General features: G+C 49.0%; 1 protein-coding gene across 3 annotated transcripts in view; it reads left to right on the top strand.

Annotated features, from left to right (window-relative positions):
• Cep104 (centrosomal protein 104) overlaps positions 1–22,194 on the top strand; it is a 34,133-nt gene that overhangs the window by 8,913 nt on the left and 3,026 nt on the right. For 2 of the 3 annotated variants that reach the window (XM_057785083.1, XM_057785082.1), the window contains exons 5-19: positions 339–401; positions 680–762; positions 2,000–2,327; positions 3,515–3,742; positions 5,517–5,714; positions 6,467–6,634; positions 7,112–7,285; positions 10,036–10,212; positions 12,253–12,459; positions 13,001–13,108; positions 14,552–14,588; positions 15,564–15,630; positions 15,811–15,919; positions 20,672–20,810; positions 20,905–20,972. In XM_057785083.1, coding sequence (XP_057641066.1) covers positions 339–401; positions 680–762; positions 2,000–2,327; positions 3,515–3,742; positions 5,517–5,714; positions 6,467–6,634; positions 7,112–7,285; positions 10,036–10,212; positions 12,253–12,459; positions 13,001–13,108; positions 14,552–14,588; positions 15,564–15,630; positions 15,811–15,919; positions 20,672–20,810; positions 20,905–20,972 — 2,154 coding nt within the window. Of the gene's footprint in view, positions 1–338; positions 402–679; positions 763–1,999; positions 2,328–3,514; positions 3,743–5,516; positions 5,715–6,466; positions 6,635–7,111; positions 7,286–10,035; positions 10,213–12,252; positions 12,460–13,000; positions 13,109–14,551; positions 14,589–15,563; positions 15,631–15,810; positions 15,920–20,671; positions 20,811–20,904; positions 20,973–22,194 lie in introns of those variants that run through there. The other variant, XR_009058010.1, reaches the window with a different exon arrangement.

Genomic DNA, 22,194 nt, shown 5'->3' with positions numbered 1-22,194 from the left:
CTGTATTCTTTTAAACACTGCCTGGCCCATTAGTTCCAGCCTCTTATTGGCTAGCTCTTACATATTGATCTAACCCATTTTTAATATTTTGTGTAGCACCACGAGCTAGCTTACCAGGAAAGATCTTAACCTGCGTCTGTCTGGAGTGGGAGAATCATGGTGACTCACTGACTCGGCTTCTTTCTCCCAGCATTCTGTTCTGTCTACTCTACCTACCTAATTTTTTGTCCTATCAAAGGCCAAGCAGTTTCTTTATTAATTAACCAGTAAAAGCAACAGATAGACACAAGACCCACCTCCATCAATGCTTGATTTCTGCTGATTTAACTATTTCTTAGGTGGCTTTGGTTGCAATAAATATCATTGGAGACCCTGCAGATTTTGGTGATGAAAGCAATATTGTAAGTATGAGAAGTTTAGTTCCTAAAGTAAAGGGAATTTCTGTGGGAGGGGGAATCATTAATTCTCATCACACACACACACACACACACACACACACACACACACAAAATGTATCAATTAAGAAGGCCTCAAAACTTTCCTCAAGGATTTTAGCTGCCTGTCCAGAAAACTAGGGCCACTGAGTCTTACTGGCACCTCTCTGTTAAACAGTTGTAAAATTAAGGTTTGTTTTGTCCTTTGTTTGCTGAGAGTCTAAGAAGATGTTTTGTCCCCAAAGACCTCTAGAGAGAAGCTGATTGACCATTACCTTGGCCACAGTCCCCACAATGAGGACCCAGCCCTAGAAGGAACTTTTGCCGGGTAAGACCTTTCCCCATTCCTTCACAAGACAGCTCATAACACCTTGGTCATTCCAGAGGGTTTGGGGTCTCCATGAGGCCTAGGTCAGGTGAGAGCAGGAAGCCGAGATTAAGGTGACTGCATGTCCTGCACGCCTGTACTGCTGCCATTCAGAGTGTTCGGGTGTTAGCGCGGATGCCTGAGAACAGTGATGCAGCTGCCCACCGTGCCTCAGCTCTCAGTGTCATCGCTAGTCAGCTCCTTCCTGGTAGCCACCCCTTGGTTTCTGCCTCCCCAAAGCCTGAGCCCACCAGCAGCCACAGCAGCAATGGCATGCTCCAGCAGCGCTTCCAGCTTCGGTGGTAGAGCAGGCTGTGCCTGGCCTGACCTGTCTGGCCCCCAGGACTCTGTGGAGTTGAGTGTCGGTGCTGAGATTCATGGTGTGAGAACCTGACCCTCCCTGGGGTGCTGCATAAAAGTGAGTGTGCTCCTGCCCTGCAAATTCTGACTATGGCAACATGGAACTTTTTTTCCCTTTTTTCTGGTAAGGTTTTTAAAAATAAAACCTTTATATTATTTCTGGGACATCGTGGCCAAGTGATGTAGAGTTGCAAGCTTAGTGTTGAGAGTTAATAATGTGCCGTGTGGGGCAGCATTTCTGTTATATCAACCCTAACACTACTTGATGGAAGGAATGACCAGAGCCGCTGCAGCTGTCCCTCACAGTCACTGGGCTGCCAGGCAAAGGGCATGGAGTGGCAGAAAGGAACCTGGGGATTTTTAAATGTGGTGTGTGCCCAAGTCCCACTTGAACTTATTATTAAAGTTTTCCAACTAAAGTCTTTGTGACAAATAATATCTAATTAGACTTTACCTCTATGTAAAATACCCAGGTCACAGCTTGTGTTTGGTTTACTTGATGCAGCCAGTGCAGCTGCTGTGAGACCTTGAGCTGGTCCTGAGTCTGCAGTGGTCCCAGCAATGCTATTGCTGTACTTTGTGACCGCAAAGTGAAGTTCATCACTACCATGCTGTAAATTTTAAGAATAGTGGCATAATCACGTGGTCATGGATGCTAAGTTTATCTGTGGTTTGGCCTGACATACAGCTCGGTCAAGCACCAGGAGCAAGAACCCCAAATAGTTCATGGCTGCAGCCTGACCAGCTGAGGCTGTACTCCCTCACATAGGAGACCTTTTCACCTTTGTGTGCAGCATGACTCCTGACTCTCCTGACTGAGGTCGTCTTCTCTCCTTAGGAGATCTGACTATATCTCTCCACTCGATGACTTGGCGTTTGACATGTACCAAGACCCCGAAGTTGCACAGATCATTCGCAGGCTGGATGAAAAGAAACGGGATGCTGTCAAGAAGGAGCGCTATGATCACGCAAAGAAACTGAAGCAAGCTATCGCTGACTTACAGAAGGTCGGTGAGCGCCTGGGGCGCTTCGAGGTGGAGAAGCGCTGTGCAGTGGAGAAGGAAGACTATGATCTGGCTAAAGAGAAGAAGCAGCAGATGGCACGCTACCGTGCCCAGGTGTACGAACAGCTGGAGCTGCACGGCCTCCTGCAGGGCGAGCCAGAGGTCAGAATGGGCCACAGGGTAGGGGCAAGTGGGAGAGAGTGAAGGGCTAACCAGAGTTGTGCTCGGGCTCTGTGAATGTGTGGGCTAAAGCAGCTGTTCCGTGCCACATGCAGTCAGCAGGTTTCTGCTGGGATGGGATCTTCTAGAGTTCACGTAGAAGATGAGGAGAGGGAGCCCAGGGCTGGAAGATCAAGGCACTGTCACTTTTCAGGGACCCCTCCAGCCCAGTCACCATATTGTATAGAGTATGGTACCTGCGCCACATGCCCTCAGGTGTAAACCCCCTGAGTAGTCTAAGTGAGTGGAGACAGACTTCTAGCAAGATCCATAACCTTACGGTTCATCAGGCAGATGCTGAATGCAGATGGGGGCAGGCTTGGTGTGCATACAGACTGCCAGTTCTCACCAGTCCCACCCTCCAGGCTGCTGGTCTCAGGCTGGTACTGCCGGCTCTATATCTACCTCTGCCTTCCTGGCAAGTAAAACATAGATCAGTGAGAATCACAGTGTGCCATCCGTCAGCCCTGCCTGTTTGGATTGTGAAGAGTCACTTGACCAGCTGTGAATAGCATAGACCAGTTCTGAACCCAGAGTCCTGCCCAAGTGCCACCTGCCTACTGTTGTGCTTCTAGCACAAGTATGTTTGTAATCATGCCCAAGCACGCATGCTCAGGCTGTCAGGTATTTGGGGCTGCTGTGATCTGCGCTGTAACTGTGGCAGAGACAGCTGAGGTGATGCCATGGTCCTGTGACTAACCAATAGGCCATTGTGTGCTCAGCACAGCTTCCTTCAGATGACCTGCAGTGGTCATGGCCCCTTGTCCTTCAGATGACCTACAGTGGTCGTGGCCCCTTGTCCTTCAGATGACCTGCAGTGGTCGTGGCCCCTTGTCCTTCAGATGACCTGCAGTGGTCGTGGCCCCTTGTCCTTCAGATGACCTGCAGTGGTCGTGGCCCCTTGTCCTTCAGATGACCTGCAGTGGTCGTGGCCCCTTGTCCTTCAGATGACCTGCAGTGGTCGTGGCCCCTTGTCCTTCAGATGACCTGCAGTGGTCATGGCCCCTTGTCCTTCAGATGATCTGCAGTGGTCATGGCCCCTTGTCCTTCAGATGACCTGCAGTGGTTATGACCTCTTGTCCTTCAGATGACCTGCAGTGGTCATGGCCCCTTGTCCATCTTTCCTCCAGATGCAGAGGCCCTTCGTTTTGCCCCTCCAGCCCCTTGCATCTCCCAGCAGTCCCCAGCACTGGAAGGCAGCGTCCTCACTGCCGCGCATGGAAGAGCTGGAAACAGAAGGCACATTTGCAGGCCCTGCGCTCCAGGAAAAGCCCTTGGCATATCCCTCGGCATCATCTCCTCGACATTCAGCAGTGGACCAGTCCCCACCTGCCGCAGGCCCTGTACCTAGGAGCCATGTAAGTTATCCCACGCCAGCTTGACTGCTATCAGCTGCATCGCTGAGGACCTGGGTTGGACTGGGTACTAATCCCAAGGCATAGGTACGTGCCTGCCTCCAAGGCCAGCCCTCCTCCCCGAGTCCAGAAGGGACCTGAGATGCTGGCTAGAGCAGAGCACAAGCAAGCATAGTCCATTGGCCACGTCCCTTGAGAGGCACATCTGTCACCTGGCCTGTCGGGCCCTCTGGGTCTACCATGTCATCTGTGGGCTCACAAGGTCTTTACATCTACTTCAAGCATTGCTTCAAGGAATAAGAGAGCATGTGTAAAATGCCGATTCCTGGAGTGCTCAAGAAGCTGAGGCAGCATTGCTGCCAGGTCAGCTTGGACTACATAGCAAGGACCAGGACATCCAAGGCAATAAGAGTGAGATCCTGTCTCAAAATAAACGGGTAAATTCCCTATCCATACTTTTCCAGATGACACCTCAGTCATGTACCTGTGGTCACCATGCCTCTTAGAACAGCTTGGTAACAGGAAACCTGAGTCAAGCTGGGCTTTTTATTGACTGTTCTAGCTGGGAACACAGTAGGTCCTGCAGGTTTCAGGACTAGTTTGACTTGGGAGCACAGTATTGTCATTAGCAACCTGATTTCTGTTGCTGATTATAATAAAGCCCCACACTAGCCCAGAATGGAGTACGATAAAGGTCTCTTTGTCTGGGGGTAGACTCACAAGCCATCAGTCTTCTACGTGAGTGGGGCACAGGAGCCGAATCCAGCAGCCAAGGGGCCGCACATATTTTATATCTGTATATATAGTGTATTTGACCATGCCCCAAGTGGTCCAGTATCTTAAAGGCTGTTGGCTGAAGGAGTTCCCACAGCAGATTTCCTCCCATCACGTGACTCCCCGGCTCCTTGTCTCTGGGCTGCCTGCTGTCACGGCAGCACCTTTTGCCCATGGATCCTCACTTCAGTCAGCTGGACCAACTTAGTCATACACTCCAGCCTCTGCAGCAGCCGCAAAAGCAGATCAGATCCCTGTGCTGACTGCCCCACCAGGCCTCTACAAAAGGGGCCTTGACCCACGTGTCCATCTTAGGGTCCCGATGTCCTTGTGCCTAGCCTTCCATGTGTCTCAGGGATTCACACAGTGATTTCACTCACGTGTGCACTCACCCGCTCTCTCAGCACCGTGTGCTCCCTCTCCGCTCTCACCCTGCTGTGTCCTTGCCTCTTCAATTCTGTGCCTTTGTCTCTGACAGAATGGGGCTGTGAGGGCAGAAGGTCCATCTTCCCTGCTGTGTGGGCACCAAGAGCAGCACCTGGTGATTTAGGTGCTGAGGACTGAAGGCTGGGTTGGCAGCTGCCTCACCAAGGAGCACCACAGAGAAGGCTTGTTACAACTTCCCTCACTGGGCCCCTAAGGAGAAGCATGTTTATTGCTCTATGCAATGCAGTAAGAGTATGTCAACAGACACTAGTCTGAAAAATAATGGGTTGACCCTTCCTCCTGTCCTCTGTGTCAGCCGAACTGGAGTGGCTGCAGGTGACTAGTGTGTGTCTGAGCTGACTTCTGAGGTGGCAGTGCTGCTGCTCCATGTCTGGATGAGTCTGACAGGAATGGAAGGCTTCATCAATTTTTTCCAGTTACAGCCCACTTGTAGGAATTATTCTAACCTGGTGCTTAGCAGACTGACTCCTTTAGAGCTCTCGCCCGGCAGTCTGTGAGGAGACACCCCAGCAGAGCACCCACCCCCAGCACTCTGCTCACCTCTGCATACCTCCAGGTGGACGCCGTGCCCTACGATGAACGGCCTCTTCCCATTACTCGGAAGCAACTGGGGGAAGCATCCACCGAGCCCGAAATGAAAGACGCAGACAGCAGTGACGTCCGGAGACGGGGTGTCTCAGGGGAACCAGAGCCCTTGACAGAGAAGGCCTTGAGAGAAGCTAGTTCTGCCATTGACATCTTAGGCGAACCCTTGGTAAAAATCAAAACCAAGTTATGCATGTGTATGGCATGCAAGTGTGCAGATACATGCAGACACAGAGCACACCAGCACAGGGAAAGAAGGGGAAACAGACTCAGAGCACACCAGCATAGGGAGAGAAGGGGAAACAGATACAGAGCACACCAGCACAGGGAAAGAAGGGGAAACAGATACAGAGCACACCAGCATAGGGAAAGAAGGGGAAACAGATACAGAGCACACCAGCATAGGGAAAGAAGGGGAAACAGATACAGAGAACACCAGCACAGGGAAAGAAGGGGAAACAGATACAGAGCACACCAGCACAGGGAGAGAAGGGGAAACAGATACAGAGCACACCAGCACAGGGAAAGAAGGGGAAACAGATACAGAGCACACCAGCACAGGGAAAGAAGGGGAAACAGATACAGAGCACACCAGCACAGGGAGAAAAGGGGAAACAAATACAGAGCACACCAGCACAGGGAAAGAAGGGGAAAATTGCTGCAGGGGTTTTGCTTTGTTTAATGTGTGTGTGTCCTAACCCTAACCGTGTGTGTGTGTGTGTGTGTGTATACATCCTGCCGTTCACATGTGGAGGTCTCAGGTCTTAATTTCCCCCCAGTGTAGCTGAGCTCTCCCCCTCAATTCTGCAGAGGGCTTCCTCCTACAGAAGAGTTTTGAAGTGCAGGATGGCAGTTGGGATGGCTGTGTGGGGCTGGACAGTCTGCTTCCTGAGCTGAGACAGGACTGCTGTTGGCTGGTAGGTGGCTGGGGCCTATTCTAAGACGTGGTCCTGCCGGGAAGATGCCCTGCTGGCGCTGTACCAGAAGCTGATGGAGATGCCTGTTGGAACCCAGAAGGAGGATTTGAAAAACATGCTTAGAGCATCTGTCTTTCTCATCAGAAGAGCCATAAAGGACATCGTGACCTCAGTAAGTCCCTCTGCCTGCTGTCCCCAGGTCATTGACATAACTGTGACTTAGCTTTCAGTGAGACCAGGAATGAGGGTTCTCCAGTAAGAGGCACATCCTAGCTCCAGGACAATGGCAGATGGGAGATGCCATGCTTCCTGGGCACGTCTCTGCTCTGCACAGCCCGTTTCCACACAGAGCTCAGCAGGTGTGCTGAGTGCTCTCCTTCTCGTGAGACTGTGGGGCCAACGAGCTGAGTTCCTTTTTGTAGCTCCAGACAGGCTTTAGATTCAGTATTCAGAAATGAAAAGTGGAGAGGCTGGGTGTCTCTCAGGAGTGCTGAACTGGCATCACGTGGTCAGGAGGGTCAAGTGGGGGGTCCACAGTGAGCAGGGCTCCGGGTGTGGGGTGCTGTACTTGGAAGCAATTTGTAGTATGAGGTTCACATTTGTTGATCTCCCACCACAGTGGCTGATGTGTCTGACCTCGTTCCTTCAGGTCTTTCAGGCCTCATTGAAGTTGGTGAAAATGATAATTACCCAGTACATTCCCAAGCACAAGCTGAGCAAACTGGAGACGACACACTGTGTAGAGAGGACCGTTCCCCTTTTACTCACCAGAACCGGAGATTCCTCTGCTCGCCTCCGTGTCATGGCTCTGAATTTCATTCAGGTCTGAACCTCCCCATCACCTTCCTGTGACTGTCTGACTCTGCCTCACAGGGTTCTCTACTGCTGATCCTCAGACAGCTGCCGTGATGCTCCCCAGTGCTGGGAGGAATGAGCTCTGTCTACACCAGCTTGTGTTGTTGTTTTGAGACAGCCTCATTCTGTAATGCAGGCTGGACTTGAACTCACCATGTAGTCCAGGCTGGCTCCTTGAGACTCAGTGATCTTCCTGCCCTAACTTTCCAAGTGCTCAGATTGCAAGCATGACTCCACGCCCAACTTATTGGAGATAAAAGTAAGGATTGTATAAAGCTAGGGAGATGATTCAGCAGTTAGAGCAGTTGCTGATTCACAGATACAATCCTTTGAACCCACATAAACACAGGGTGAGCATGGAGCAAGCTGCCTAGCAAGACTAGCCATGTCGGCAGTCTCTGGGTTCAATTAAGAGACCCTTCCTCAAATAAGATGGACTAGGTATGGACGAAGATTCCTGAAATCAACTCGGGCCTCCACATGCACCTACACACATGCTGGTATACATAGATATTCACACACATGCCATTCACATGAACAAAGAAAGGGCCGGAGCAATGGCTCAGTAGGTAAAAGGCGCCTGTCACCAAGCCTGACAACCTGAGTTTACTCCCTGAGATGGACTCACAGGGTTGAAGGAAAGAACTCCAGCAAACTGTCTTTTGCCCTCCACTCTCCCTCTGTGGTGTGCTCACACCCACACACATGCCGAGATCAGAGGAACGGGGTGCAGTCACCTAGAGGGCTGCTAACAAAAATGGAAAGGAAACCCAGTCCTGTCTGAGTCCATGCTCACCCTTTCACCAAGCACACTTACTCTATCCTCGGTGTGAAAGTCACACGCCGTACCTGGGCAAGAGTTTAGGAAGTGCTGTGAAAGTATTGGCTTTATTTAAGTTAGCTGATGACGCATCTAGTTCAGGAAGCTGTTTTGTTTTGCTTTGCTTTGCTTATTATGAGACATGGTCTCATGTAGCCCTGGCTCAGCTGGTACTGTGCATAGCCAAGAGTAACCCGGAACTAGATATGGTGCTCCTGGCTCGACCTCCTAAGCCCTGGGGTTGTACAGGTATGCACTGCCCAGCAGATTTTGGGATCCTAAAGCTCCGTATCTGAACTGGAGAAAACCTAAGAACTCCTTAAAATTTGATGCAAGTTTTGTGACTTAGAACATCTGTCTTAGGGCTCTTGTCATTCATCAAGATGTGAGGAATCCCAGACTTGGTTTATTAAGAAACTTATTTTCAGGGAAAACAATTATGGAAAAAAATAAGCAGAACAGGCTGGCGGTGGTGGCGCACACCTTTGATCCCAGCACTTGGGAGGCAGAGGTCCGTGGATCTCTGAGTTCAAGGCCAGCTGGTCTACATAGTGAGTTCCAGAACAGCCAGGACTGACACACAGAGAAACCCTGTCTCATGAAAAGAAAGAACAAAAAGCAGAAGTGCTGCCATGTGCTTGTAGCACAGAGCTTGGCAGGGTGTCACCGTAAAAAGATACGTCAACCCTTGAAAGACAGAGGCAGGAGGATTTCATGAGTCTCAGCACAAATGAAAATGTGTATTGCTTCATTTCTTTTCTATGTGTGAAGTCGGTTTGGTTTTTGTTTTCCTGAAGAGACAGGGTCTGCCATGTCACCCAGGCTGCCTCCTTCTGGGCACAGGTGTTCCTCCTACCTCAGCCTTCCCACAGCCAGAACTGCAGGAGTGTGCCACCACACTCAGCTCACGTTCAATATTTTTTAAAGACAGTTCTACCATATAGCCATGCTACCCTCAACTCACAGGTCCCCTGCCCCAGCATCCCTTTTGCTAGTGCTCCAGGGTGGTCTAAAGCTCCCTCACTAGGGCTAAAGAGACAGCTCTGTGAAGAGTGCTTACTGCTCTTTCTGAGGACTGCAGTTAGGTTCCCAAAACCCATGTGTGGTTTCTCACACCGTCCTATGACTCCAGCTCACAGAATCTAGCGCCCTCTTGTGGCCTCCACCTACACTCCTGTGGCATATACACACAGACACATAGCACAAGTGCACATGTAGACACACTCACATGAATAAAAATAAACTTTCAAAGTTGCCAGGTTACCTGTCCCTGAGCCTTCCTGCTCAGGCCCACTTGTCATTTCAGGAACCTGTTGTCCTGACCTCTGGAGGCCACATTTACTGTGCCTTTGTCCTTTGTATCTGAGCCATCACTCATGGCCCAAATACAAAGAGAGATTGTGACTACATACTGAGCACAGTATAGCAAGTTCAAGGAGACTAAGCATCATAGTGAGACCCTGTCACCCAACAATGGAAGCAATAGATAGGACTTTCTTCTGGCCCACCGGTGATCACATTACTAGAGAATCATTGACACTTGATGCTGAAATTCTATCTCTAAGCCTAATCTTTTCCCACATTTTACATTCAGAAAATGGTTTTATTGAGGTTGAGAAATTCCAAGAACAGAAGCCTTCAGGTTTTCAGTTTGTTTGTTTTCAACGTTCTCCTGACTCTCATGTTGACCTCTTCTGTTTCAGATCTGTGGTTCTACCCTCCCTAACTGTTTCCAAGAAACCCCAGCTCCCATTCATAATTCTCGTGTGGCTTGTCACCGTCCCTTCACTTCCCTGTTTGTTCCCTTGGGTGTTCAATGTGACAGTCATGCTAAGTTGTACTGAATTACCTCTAGCTTTTTACCTGTAATAATTAACAAATCATGCTATGTTTTGTAGGAAATGGCCTTGTTTAAGGAGGTGAAATCTCTCCAACTCATTCCATCCTACTTAGTACAGCCACTGAAGCCCAATGCTTCCATTCATCTGGCAATGAGCCAGGTGGACCTTCTGGCCCGGCTGCTGAGAGACCTGGGCACTGGGAACTCAGGCTTCACCGTGGACAGTGTGATGAAGGTGAGCCAGCTTCATGCGGCAGGATATTGGTCACAGCTTAGGGCAGGGCTATCCAATCAGTGACTGAGCCAGGGAGCATGCAGGAGCGGTCACTATCCAAAGTGGGGAGCAAATCATGAGAGTCATTCTTTGGGGAGTTGACTGAATGCTCACCTGGCAAGCATAGACCCCCAGGTTCAATCTGCAACATTGCATACACTCCTGCAATCCCAGCACGGAGGAGGTAGAGGCAGGAGAATCAGGAGGTCAGGATTATCATTGGCTGCACAGTGAGTTTGAGACCAGCCTGGGCTACATAATATTCTATCTCAAAAAACCTGAAAAACAAAAAAACTTATTTGCTTAAGAATACATCAGAGAACATAAACAAACCATCCCTACCTTGGTCTCCGGCCTGGATCATTGCCAGACACTTGTTTCATGCCTGAACCTCGCTGTCCATGGTACAAGACACCCCTAGTGTGTGTGACCCAAGACTGAGGTGAAACAAAATAAACCAGTGGGGCATTGATGGCTGCCATCACATTCAGCACCCCCTGATGTTATGAAGGAAAGGAAGAAGGGTACGGGGTGACTGCAAGACTGGGTGAGCAGGACCGGAGTGGCTGTGCAGTGCAGACCCAGTGCAGAGGCCGGGAGACTCGACAACAGGGTGGACCAGAATCTCTGATGTAAGAGTAGAGGAAACAGCCAAACGGTGGTGGCACGCGCCTTTAATCCCAGCACTCGGGAGGCAGAGGCAGGCGGATCTCTGTGAGTTCGAGGCCAGCCTGGTCTTCAAGAACTAGTTCCAGGACAGCCTCCAAAACCACAGAGAAACCCTGTCTCAAAAAAATAAAAAAAAAAGAGTAGAGGAAACACAGACGCAGTGTGAGAGCCAGATGGTGACAGAACACAGCCAGGTCTAAGTAGAGCCTAAGAGTGGGACTCAGGCTCTTCAGAAATGTGGGAGGTGGGAGGCCCAGGGCCCAGAGCCACTGGGGAGGCATTGGCCTGGATATGACCACACCACAGTGCAGTGAAAACGAAAGTCATAGGCAGAGGTTCTCAGCCTTCCTAATGCTGGGACCCTTTAATACAGCTTTCATGTTGTGACCCAACCATAACATTATTTTTGTTGCTACTTCATAACTAATTTTGTGCTGTTAGGAATCATAATGTAGATATCAGTGTTTTCCGATGGTCATTTGGGGGTTGGGAACCACTGACACGAGGTGAGTGAGCTCAGGGTGTGGAAAGCATGGTGTTGAGCGCTGCTGGAGCAGAAGACACAGTGTGCATGTGGAGATAACCAGGTTGAGGCCAGCCTGGGCTGCATAGATGAGACTGTCATAGATAGATAGACAGACAGACAGACAGACAGACAGACAGACAGACAGACAGAGTGAGCAGAAAGCACAACGTGCGTGTGGAGGTCAGAGGATAATTTGTAAGAGTCATGTTCTCTTTTCACTCTGGTTCCCAAGGCCAGGACTCAGGCAGTCAGGCTGGGTGGCAAGTACCTTTACTGGCTGAGCCATTTCCCCAGTATTTTTGGTGGTCTGATTGATTACGGTTCTAGGGAAAGATATGTTAGACCAGTGCTCTTAACACTAGCTGCATCCCAGCACCCTGCTCATGATGCCAAAACAACAAACTGCCCAGACAGTGCTGTGCGCAGACACTGTGCAAAGTGACAGCCTGCAGGCAGCAGCACATGTCAGCTGCCGATAAATGGGAACCTGCAGGCAGGGCAAGAAAACAGCCCGGGCAGACAGACAGACAAAAGTCCCAGAGGCGCCACCCACTTCATCCCTGTTTGGAGTGTTTCCCAGTAGGAAGTGTGTGGATGTAAATTAAGGAGGGCTTCCCAGTGCACCAGTGGTGCTAGACTCCAGTGGGCTGTGTCACATGTGGAAGAGAACTCTGGGTGTGTGGCCCCCTCTGCTCTTGTCTTTATTTTCCAAGTCTCTGCGGTATACCTGGGTCTCTCTTGTGCTGGGAGAAGTTAACTGTGTTAATAGAAAATCAGTAGCAGAGCTGAGACTGCTTTCTTTGCAGTTTGCACTGAGTGCCCTGGAGCACAAGGTATATGAGGTGCGAGAGACAGCAGTCAGAATCATCCTGGACTTGTACAGACAGCACCCAGCCCTCACCCTGGAGCACCTTCCCCCGGAAGACAGCAGCACACGCAGGAACCTGCTCTACAAAGCCATTTTTGAGGGAATTGCTAAGATAGACGGCAGGCCGACGGAGGCTGAAGTCAGGGTGAGTGCCTCACGGATCGATGAAACTGCAGTCTGGGTTGAAGAAGTAACCTGGACCACACACCAGCCATGCTGACTCATACCTATGGTCTCAGTGTTGGGAGGCTGAGCTGAGAGGATTGAGAGGATTGCTATGAATACAGGACAGGCTGGGCTAGGAGGAGAGAGAGAGAGAGAGAGAGAGAGAGAGAGAGAGAGAGAGAGAGAGAGAGAGAGAGAGAGAGGGAGAGAGAGAGAGAGAACAGTGCTACCTGAGATGTGAATAAACGGCCAGTTTCTTTCTAGGAGCCCATATGGAGAAGCACAGTCTGGTAAGAAGCATACCCCTGAGCGAGGCCCTGGCCAGTCTGTGCCCTGCCTGTAAGACCAGTGTTTCCTGTCTAGGGAGAGCGGTATCAGTGCTATACAAACCTTTAGTAAATTACCGAAGAATTTCCTTTTAATACGAGTTACAGTCATGTCCAAATTAGATGCTTCAGTTTGTCTCCCAATGTCCTACCCTAAGAAAGTTCCTCTAATGGGGAAAATGTTTTTTTAACCAGGCCCAGAAAAGAGCAGCCACTAAAGAAGCAGAAAAGCAGAAGAAGGAAGAGGTGAAGGTTCTGCAGGGCCAGTTGGCAGCGCTGAGAGAGACCCAGGCCGGAGCCCAGGTCAGAACGCCAGCACCTTCCACCTGAGTGTGTGGAGTGCCACGGTGATGCAGATGGTGCCTTGCTTTCTTTCTGGTTGGCATGGGCACAGATAAAAGAGGGCCTGCCTCAGGCCTTTGGTGCCCATGTCAGTAGTTAGCCAGCTCCACTGCTGCTCTGAGGCTTGGGGGGAGCATCCTCCTGCCTGTTCTCAAGACAACCTGAGTTCAGTCTCCCTGAGAGCCACGTGGTAGGACTGACTCCATAAAGTGGTCCTCTGACCTCTTCACTTTGCACCGTGGTATGCATGCAGCCGCCCCCATACACGCGTACACACAAAGTAAAGTAATTTTGAAACTTGTAGGAGGGCAGAGGAGTTAAGGAGGATCACAGTCCCAGATGAAGGCTCAGTCTTACCAGGTGTACTTGGAGCCTGCCTCCGAGCTGCTTGTGCCTGTGGCCACAGCTACTACACAAACCCAAGGATGCTGTGGAGAGGACGGAGGTCTACACGCTACTGTCCACACAAATGGAAAAGAACAAAGAGAGAAGCAGAAAACACATCTACAAATACATTTGCCCAAGAAGGGCTGGAGGTCCCTAGACCTTCCCACCAAAGGCCAAAGTGAGAGGAACAATAAGGAAAGGAGAAGCGGTGGGGGCAGGAGCTGGCCGCTTCCTTCCCCTGCCTCCTCTACCACTGTAGTGCTATGGCAGCCACCACTGGGGGGTGGGGAGGACAGGCAGTCATGCTGTGTTTTTCCCACTGGTTCACAAGTGTGATGAACGAGAGGCTCACTCCAGGTCACACGCTAGCTAGGACATGACCAGGGCCCTGCTGCCCATCATACCTGTGCTGGGGATGATGATCACTTGGCTCCTAGGAAAGACAGTCACCTGTGGAGGAGATTGGTAGCCTTGGTATTTGTGTGTCTAAGGAATAGTGGAGCTAAGGGGCTTAAAGAGAGCAGGAGAAAATGTTGGAGTTGTTTTGTTCTTGTTTTTAGCATTGAGTCTCACAGTTGTAGCTAAGGCTGCCCTAGAACTCATTCAGTAGCACAGACTGGCCTCAAATTTGTGATCCTCTTGCTTCTGCTTAAGAAGTGCCAACATCACAAGTGTTCACCACCAGGTTTGGCTTGAAAAGATTGCTGATAACCCTTTCATAGTTTTGTGGAGCCCAGTGCCTATAATTACAGCACTAAAGAGGCTGAGGCAGGAGGATTGCAATGTTGCGGCCAGATGAGACTGTTACAGATAGATAGATGGATGGATGGATGGACGGACGGACGGACAGACAGACAGGAAGGACTGTCCTGAATGAATGAATAGAAAAACATGAATTCTGTTATTCTTTGATAGAAATATCAAACAAAACCTAAACATGCACTTTGAGGACAGTGCATCCTGGGTAGACTAACTCACAGCTGCAGTTCACTCTGACCGTTGCTGTCTGTGTCCTAGGAGAAGGAGAATGATGGCGTGAAGCTCAGAAATCAAGGTGAGCGAATTCCAACCAAGACACCGCAACACTGACCTCACTTCCTTTGCTGAGCACAAGACACCGCAACACTGACCTCACTTCCTTTGCCGAGCATGGTTATACATTCCTTTAATCCCAGCCTTTGGAGACTGGAGGATTTCTTGTGGGTTTGATGCCAGCCTGGGCTACAAAACAAGTTTCAAGCCAGGGCTGCATAGTGAGACTGTGTCAAAACAAAATAAAATCACTTCCTCTAGCAGACCTGGTGTCAGACATCTGAGCCCAGCGAATGGCAGATGAGGCAGGAGGATGGCAAATGCCTTAGTTACTTTTCTGTTGTGATAAGATGTCAATAACTAAGGCACCTTATAAAAGAAAAACTTTATTTGGGGCTTACAGTTTCAGAAGGTGAGCCCATGACTACCCTGGCAGGAGCATGACTGCAGGCAGGCAGACAGGCATGGTGCTGGAGCAGTAGCTGAGAGCTCACATCTGATCCACGGGCACCAGAGAGAGGGACAGATGCTGGGAATGGCATGGGCTTTTGAAACATCAAAGCTTGCCACCAGCGACACACCTCCTCCAACAGACCACACCTCCTAATCCTTCCCAAACAGTTCCGCCACCTGGGGACACGTGTTCAGACATGAGCCTGTGGGGGCCCTGCTCACTCGGAGCACTGCAGCAAGTTTGCAGCTACTCCAAGCTGCGTCGCAAGGCCTTGGCCACAAACCTGAGGCTGCAGCTGTAGCTCATGGTGCCAGTGCTTGCCCGGGATGTGCAAGGCCTCGATTTGGCTCCTAGCACTGAAGAAAAGGAAAGAAAGCTGCTTCTCTTGATTCTGCAGCCCCAACTGGAGCTTGCTTTGTGCTTGGACACCTGACCACTGGTTTTAGAAACCAAACCAACAGTTTCATAAATTACTATTTTTTGCTGAAACTTTAAACATTTCAACCAAACATTACTTAGATTGTGTTTTTTTAATCTCCTCAGACCCTCAAGGAAGGAAAGCTGCCCCACCAGATGCTCCGGAAATCCCAGATAACCATTATTTGGATAAGTGAGTGATGCTGCCTGTGTCTGTACATGGGGGCTCTCAAGGGGAATAGCCTGCCTGTGGAGCACCAGGCCTTTCAGGACAGGAGGGACCTAGCGAGTTCTGAGTCTAATGCATTGGGGGTTGAATGGTCATGGTAGCCAGAGCAAAGCCTTCACTTCTGCCTTTTCTTATTCATTGTAGTCTGTGCATCTTTTGTGGGGAGAGGAATGAGTCTTTCACAGAAGAGGGCCTGGACCTCCACTACTGGAAACACTGCCTCATGCTGACAAGATGCGACCACTGCAGGCAGGTCAGGTGCTGGGCATGGGCCATGGCCACTCACAGGTGACCACTGCAGGTCAGGTGCTGGGCACTAAGACACCAAGGTTTTGAGAAAAAGACCAAAGCATGGGTAGCCCCGATCTTTGAAGCTTGAGAGGGAAGTCATGAAGAGAGCAGAGAAGTCTGTGCTATGACCCAGAGTGACTGACTGTGTCAGCCACCCTCTACCACCTGCAACTCAGTCTGTTCCTGTCCCCCTTTGACAACATTTTTACAGCATTTGTTGCTTGGCCTTCCTGTAAGTGGAATCCTGTTGTGTGGGCCCACGCTCTCCTGTGTCCATTGCCTGTTGCTATGTATGTGTTTTGCATAGACCATGATTGATTCATGCCCTGACTGTGTCAGTTTGGTACTGCTGGGAATAGCTTTGCTGTTGGCATTCTCGTGTTTCATTACTCCTGAAACACACAAAGAAACATCCATTGTCCCCAGCTAGGACACTAATTAGGATCCTCTAAGTCCAACTTAACAGGAAGTTTATTGGCTACTTATGGCTCGTGGGCATTGTGTGGCCCTCCATCTCCAGCAAGTAGCCAGGTGATGTGCACTACTGTGGCCTGCTTCCAGTCCTGTCCCCAGTGTGCTGCCTGAAGGCATGTTATTATATGCTCCAGTTGAGTGTGTTTTCAGGACCTCCAGCTATACAAGACAAGAACAGGCACACTGAGATTCTCCTGCACATGCTCCCACCTTAGATGGTTCAGCCGCAGTTGTAGATGCCTCTTGTTTCCCATAACAGGCAATGCAGCAGCTTGTCCAACACTCTTCCTTGGCTCTATTGTGTCTATAGTCAGGCTCTTGATTTGCTGTGTGGGTTTTCCTAGGGAGATATACAAAACATTTGTTCACCTCCACAAGACACCAGCTCAGGGTACAGCTGACAAAAGCCATGTCAGTGGAGTGCCATCCTCAGTGAACCTTCCACTTCCTGTGTGCTGCAGCTGAGGGGCAGGATCAGGAATGGTGGGTGGAATCTCGGGAGGGCTCCAGTTCTATCCCTTACCATGTATCAGGCTATCGGTGTATTGTTTTGCCTAATTTTATTGCCATAACTATGGGTTCAAGATCAGCACAGCAATCTCTGCTCTACAATGGCCATGGTCGAGTTAATTATGGAGTCTCGATGTGACCACAGCACTGGGCCACATGCCTCGCCTGGTCCTGTTGATGGGCCATAGTTTAGCACTAGGCCATATGTCCAATCATGGTCCTGTGGATGTGACCACAGGGCAACTCTGGGCCTCATGTCTAGCCGGGTCCTGTTGGACAGGCTTTTTCTACTGAACTAGTGCCCAGAGGTACAGAGTCCCGGCCACCTTACAGCTCACAGCAATGAGAAAGAGGGCACCTCTGTTCTCACATGCTACATGCTGCCTGTGACTGAGGCGGGCACCATTTGTCTACTGGTCATTGGCCTCCATTGCTAGGTGTCTTTTTATTGTCATCTTCTGCATCTGGGTATAGCCCTCGGTCTCATTCTTGGCAGCGTCTCTTGGATGTGCCACCAGCCGACAAATGATGGCAAAGACTCTGTTAATTATGAGAGCTCGGTCCTTGGCTCGGGCTTGTTGCACCAGCTCTTATAACTTACATTAGCCCATATTTTTATAAATCTACATTCTACCACATGGCTTCTGCTGCTCTCGTGTTCGGTGTGTTCAACTTGTTCTGCATTTCAATGGTGTCTCCTGCGTTCCTTGATTGCCTCCTCTTCCTCTCTCTGTCCAGAAGTCCCGCCTCTACCTCCGGCCTAGCTATTGGCTGGGCAGTTTCTTATCACAGCAATACATCTTCACACAGTGTGCAAATATCTTCAACATTTCTCCCTTGTCTAAATAAAAAGGAAAGATTTTTAATTCTAATACAGTAAAACTATTTAGCAAATTTGGAAAGATTATTTTATTATGTATTCTATCTTGATGAATCCAAGATTTTATACCTATGATTTTTTTTTTTTTTTTTTTTTTTTTTTTGGTTTTTCAAGGCAGGGTTTCTCTGGAACTTTGGAGCTTTGGAGCCTGTCCTGGAACTCACTCTGTAGACCAGGCTGGCCTCAGACTCACAGAGATCCATCTGCCTCTGCCTCCTGAGTGCTGGGATTAAAGGTGTGTGCCACTATCACCCAGCCCTAAATCATTTTTTAGCATAATTTATATTGCCATCCTAAAAATATCCTTTTACCTTTTAGACTTTAAAACGTTTTCTTAGATAAACAACTTAGGTTTATATGTCTCTCAACCTTTATAAGCTTAACATCTCTTATATGAGTGTCTTTTCTGAATTTGGTAACAAAACCATAACTTTAACTGTCTCATCTTCAACCCCATCAGAGACCCGAGATGGATATAATATTACCTGAGTAAACAGGAAGTGCAGAGCAAGCAACTTCTAAAATTGTAGAAATGACAGAACAGCTGACTTTCTGGACAGTCAACAAAGTTTCCTCTACAGTGTTGGGGCATTACGTCTTCAGCCTACAGGCTTAGAATATTCGACAGACTTTTCTGTGAAGCAGGAATTTTGAAGGACTGTCCTACTGTGTCTTGACAAAGTTCAGCAGTCACTCTTTTGTGTCCTGCTTGTCCAATTTGGACAGTATACTGTCAGCAATCGAGGCAAGGGGAGTTTCTTGCCCAAATGGCTAGCTTTACCCCAATGAAAGCAAACTCCATATGGAGGTTCTTCAATGTCTGTCATCATTTTTTGGAGTAAAATGGTGCTGCTAGGAGCAGATGTGTCTCACTATCACGAAAAGTTTTATGCTATGAAAAACATCTTAAATGCCATATTCTGTAGGTCTCTGAAGTATTTGAAGACCATCTATCTAAAATATCTGTTTGACCTTGAAAACATACCTAACATGGCTACAAGTTTGACTGTTATAGATGACTAACCACTAACCTACATTTTCTTAATTGTCCTAAACAATTTGTAATAATAGCCTTTAAGGACTAGAGCTTTACATTGCATTTTAAAATGAGCTGCATAGGTACAATACCTTAAACAAGAGTAGGAACATATATACAGTATATTAAAATAAAAATAACTTTAAATTTGTATCAGTATATAAAAATCCTTACCAATGTAAACTACTTAAGACTAGTAGTTGCTTTTTTTTACTTTATAAGTAGATTCAAAAATTTACCATTTTATCCTATCATTCCTATATCCCCCTTTTTCTTTTCAAAATGAGATCCATGAATATAATCTCTTTTGCTCAATTTTTTTCTTGACCATGATCAACAACAATTTGTAACCAATTCCCCTAAATGATGATAAATATCCTTAACCTTCCAAAAGACCAAAAACCATTCACCCCACCTCTTGATGATACAGGTGTTAGATTTTCTAGACTGCTTCCTGTTGTCTGGGGTGATGGTACCTATAGGGGATCCTGATAAAATTGGGATAATGGTCAAGTCCTGAGAGAGCTAGCTATATTATTTTTTGTTTAGTTTCTGTGTGATGGGAAAGTGCAAGGAAAGTCCTGGCTGGAGTAGTCTGTGAGACTGGACCATCTTAGTTTAGCAGCTTTGAAGTTGTTCTGGATGCAGAATTTTGAGGAAATTCTGAGAGACTGGATCATCTGGGCGACTTGACTTCATTGGTGTCTGATCATTTTTTTCTGAAAATATAGACTTTTAAAGGTAGCATACATATCAGCATTGACACAAGAACAGAATGTGCAGTAAGCACAGTCAGCTAAAGATGATTCTCTGCTCTGTGTTCGAGCAGTAAAAGGCATCTGCCAACCTTATAAACGGTCTGTCTGAACTGTATAACCAACCTCTATCCACACCATGGAAGGACTTACCATGTCTCATACAATCTCAGAGCTATTCCCATGTCAAGGAATCAGCGTACATGTCATCTGTCCTGTGGTCTTTCCTGTCTTCCTCCCTCACGTCTGCAGCCAAGATCCTCGGAGGTCTCCCCTGGTCAGATCTGATCTTTGTTCATTTTGAAGGAATCCATAGCTTTTCATTTCCTGTGCAAAAAAAAAACACAACCTCTCCCCCATTCTGTGTGTCTGAGTTGTTTGGTATCTCGTTGGTGTCTCCTGCATGCCTCCATTATCGCCCCTTCCACTCTTAACCCAGAAGTCCCGCCTATACCTCCTGCCTAGCTATTGGCCATTCAGCTTTGTATTGCACCAACCACAACCCATCTTCACACAGTGTACAAATATCCCACAACAGAAGTCCTTCCTAGGGGTCATGCCCTGCTCTGCTTCCCTCCTGCTCTGGGCCTCTGTCTTCAAACAATGACGACAAATGGGAAGTGTTTCGTTTCATCTGGTGCACAGGGAAGGATGTAAGAGGGCAGGTCTCACCCTTTGGACACTCATTCCTCCATCCGGCAGTACAGATTCTGACAGCCCCAGGTGTGCAACTGACCTCTTCAGCAGTGTGTGGTTCCATGGCTATGTGGAAGGTATTCTGAGCAAGTGTTGGATGGGTGGGAGAACCTTCTTCATATGCACATTCTTAGAAATACTGGGGAGCCAGAATTTGAACCCAGAGCCACAGCAGACACTCAGATCAACTGTAGCCCCAGCCCATACCATGGCCTTTCCATGGCACTCAGGTGACATGAGGAGGACCCAGGGTCTCTACGAAGTGTGTGACTGCTGACACTGTTGGTTAAACAAATGCCAGAGGATCCAGAACAGCTGCCCTGGCCTCCCCACAGCAGTCACACGGCTCTGTCTCCGGTGCAGGTGGTTGAGATCTCCAGCCTGACGGAGCACCTGCTGACAGAGTGTGACAAGAGGCATGGGTTTGGGAAGTGCCACCGCTGCAGCGAGGCTGTCCCCATGGAGGAGCTTCCCAGACACATCCAAGCCAAGGAGTGCAACCGTGAGTGCCATCTAGAATTGTAGGGTTGGATGGACCCTTCCTCTCACTGAGGGATCATCCAAGTAACCAAGTCTTCTTATTGAAATCATTGCAGCTGCCAAATCGGAGAAGGTGGCAAACCGATGTCCTCTGTGTCATGAAAACTTTGCCCCTGGAGAAGAGGTAAGGGGGCCTGAACCAAGATGGGCTCAGCAGGGGAGCACCGAACGCACTCTCAGGATGACAGTTAGGAGGCACAATGCCCTCCTGACTTCCTAACAGCAGAGTCTTGGTCACTGGGCACCCATGGTTTTACACTTCTTGGTGTGGCTTTCATGTATGAATCTAGGTCTCCCTGGCATCATGGTCAGGTCTGTAGCTCATAACCATTTGGAGTAAAAGAATGTGCCCCATGGTGGTTGATGGTTCTCTTCCTACTAAGTGCCATGCTCTCCCCCTGTCCTGAGCAGGTACCATGGTGACACAGGCTGCTTTTTGTCATGTGCTTTGCCTCTGGTATTTGGGGATGCATGCAAGGGCCAAGGTATCCACGGGCCTACCCCCTTTCTGCCTGCACAGCACAGTGGTGGTGCCCTACATGCCAGGCAGCTCTAGAGACCTTCTCTTGGCTGTGCTTCTGCCCCAGGAGATGCTATGGAGTCAAATATTCTTTCCTGTCACCTTTCTTCATCCCCAGTGTTGTGTGACAAGACTTTCACTGGGGAGACACAACACACATCTATCCACCCCAGAGAAGGAGCCCACACAGTACAGAAACTACCAAATTCCAACTTGGTGAAGCCTGCGTAGTACTGGATAACTTAGGAGGAGAATAAGTGAGGGGTTGCTTATAGGAGAATATAGTATCACCAAAGCTCGCCCCAGCGTGAGCGACAATTTATTGAAGCTGGGAACCTGGAGCACACTGCACATTCTGCAGACAGAGCTGGATGGGGTGTCCTTTCCTGGTGACTCTGGTCTAAACCTCTCCCAGGCAGCTGGTCTGGTCTTGGGGTCTTTACAGCTTGACTTCATTCACTGACAGGGAGGGGCGTAGTGAACCTGGTCAGTTTTGGGGACTTCCTGAAGCTGTTTACCTTCCTGCTTAAGGAGTTTTCCCACAGCATGAGGTTTTTTTCCGATCTTGGAGGAACCTGTTACACAACTTTTAGTGGCTGTCAGAATGTCAGGCCAGCTCACTAGTCTCTAGGTGGCAGCTTGTCTGCTTTTAGTGTCGTGCTAAACTCATGGATGGGAGTAGATACAGAGCCATGGCCACCCTGCCCTATGGATGGTCACCTCTGGACAGCAAGGGTCCTTTTGCCTGGTCTTCTGAGGCTTTGTAGCTGACGTGTATCCTCCTGTGTGGAACATTCTACCCAGACAGGAATCAGCTGTCCTGCCA

Source organism: Chionomys nivalis, chromosome 11, assembly GCF_950005125.1.
Source record: "Chionomys nivalis chromosome 11, mChiNiv1.1, whole genome shotgun sequence".
Taxonomy (NCBI): Eukaryota; Metazoa; Chordata; class Mammalia; order Rodentia; family Cricetidae; genus Chionomys; species Chionomys nivalis.
Note: the sequence above shows the minus strand (reverse complement) of the source record. Positions and strands in the feature narration are given on the sequence as shown.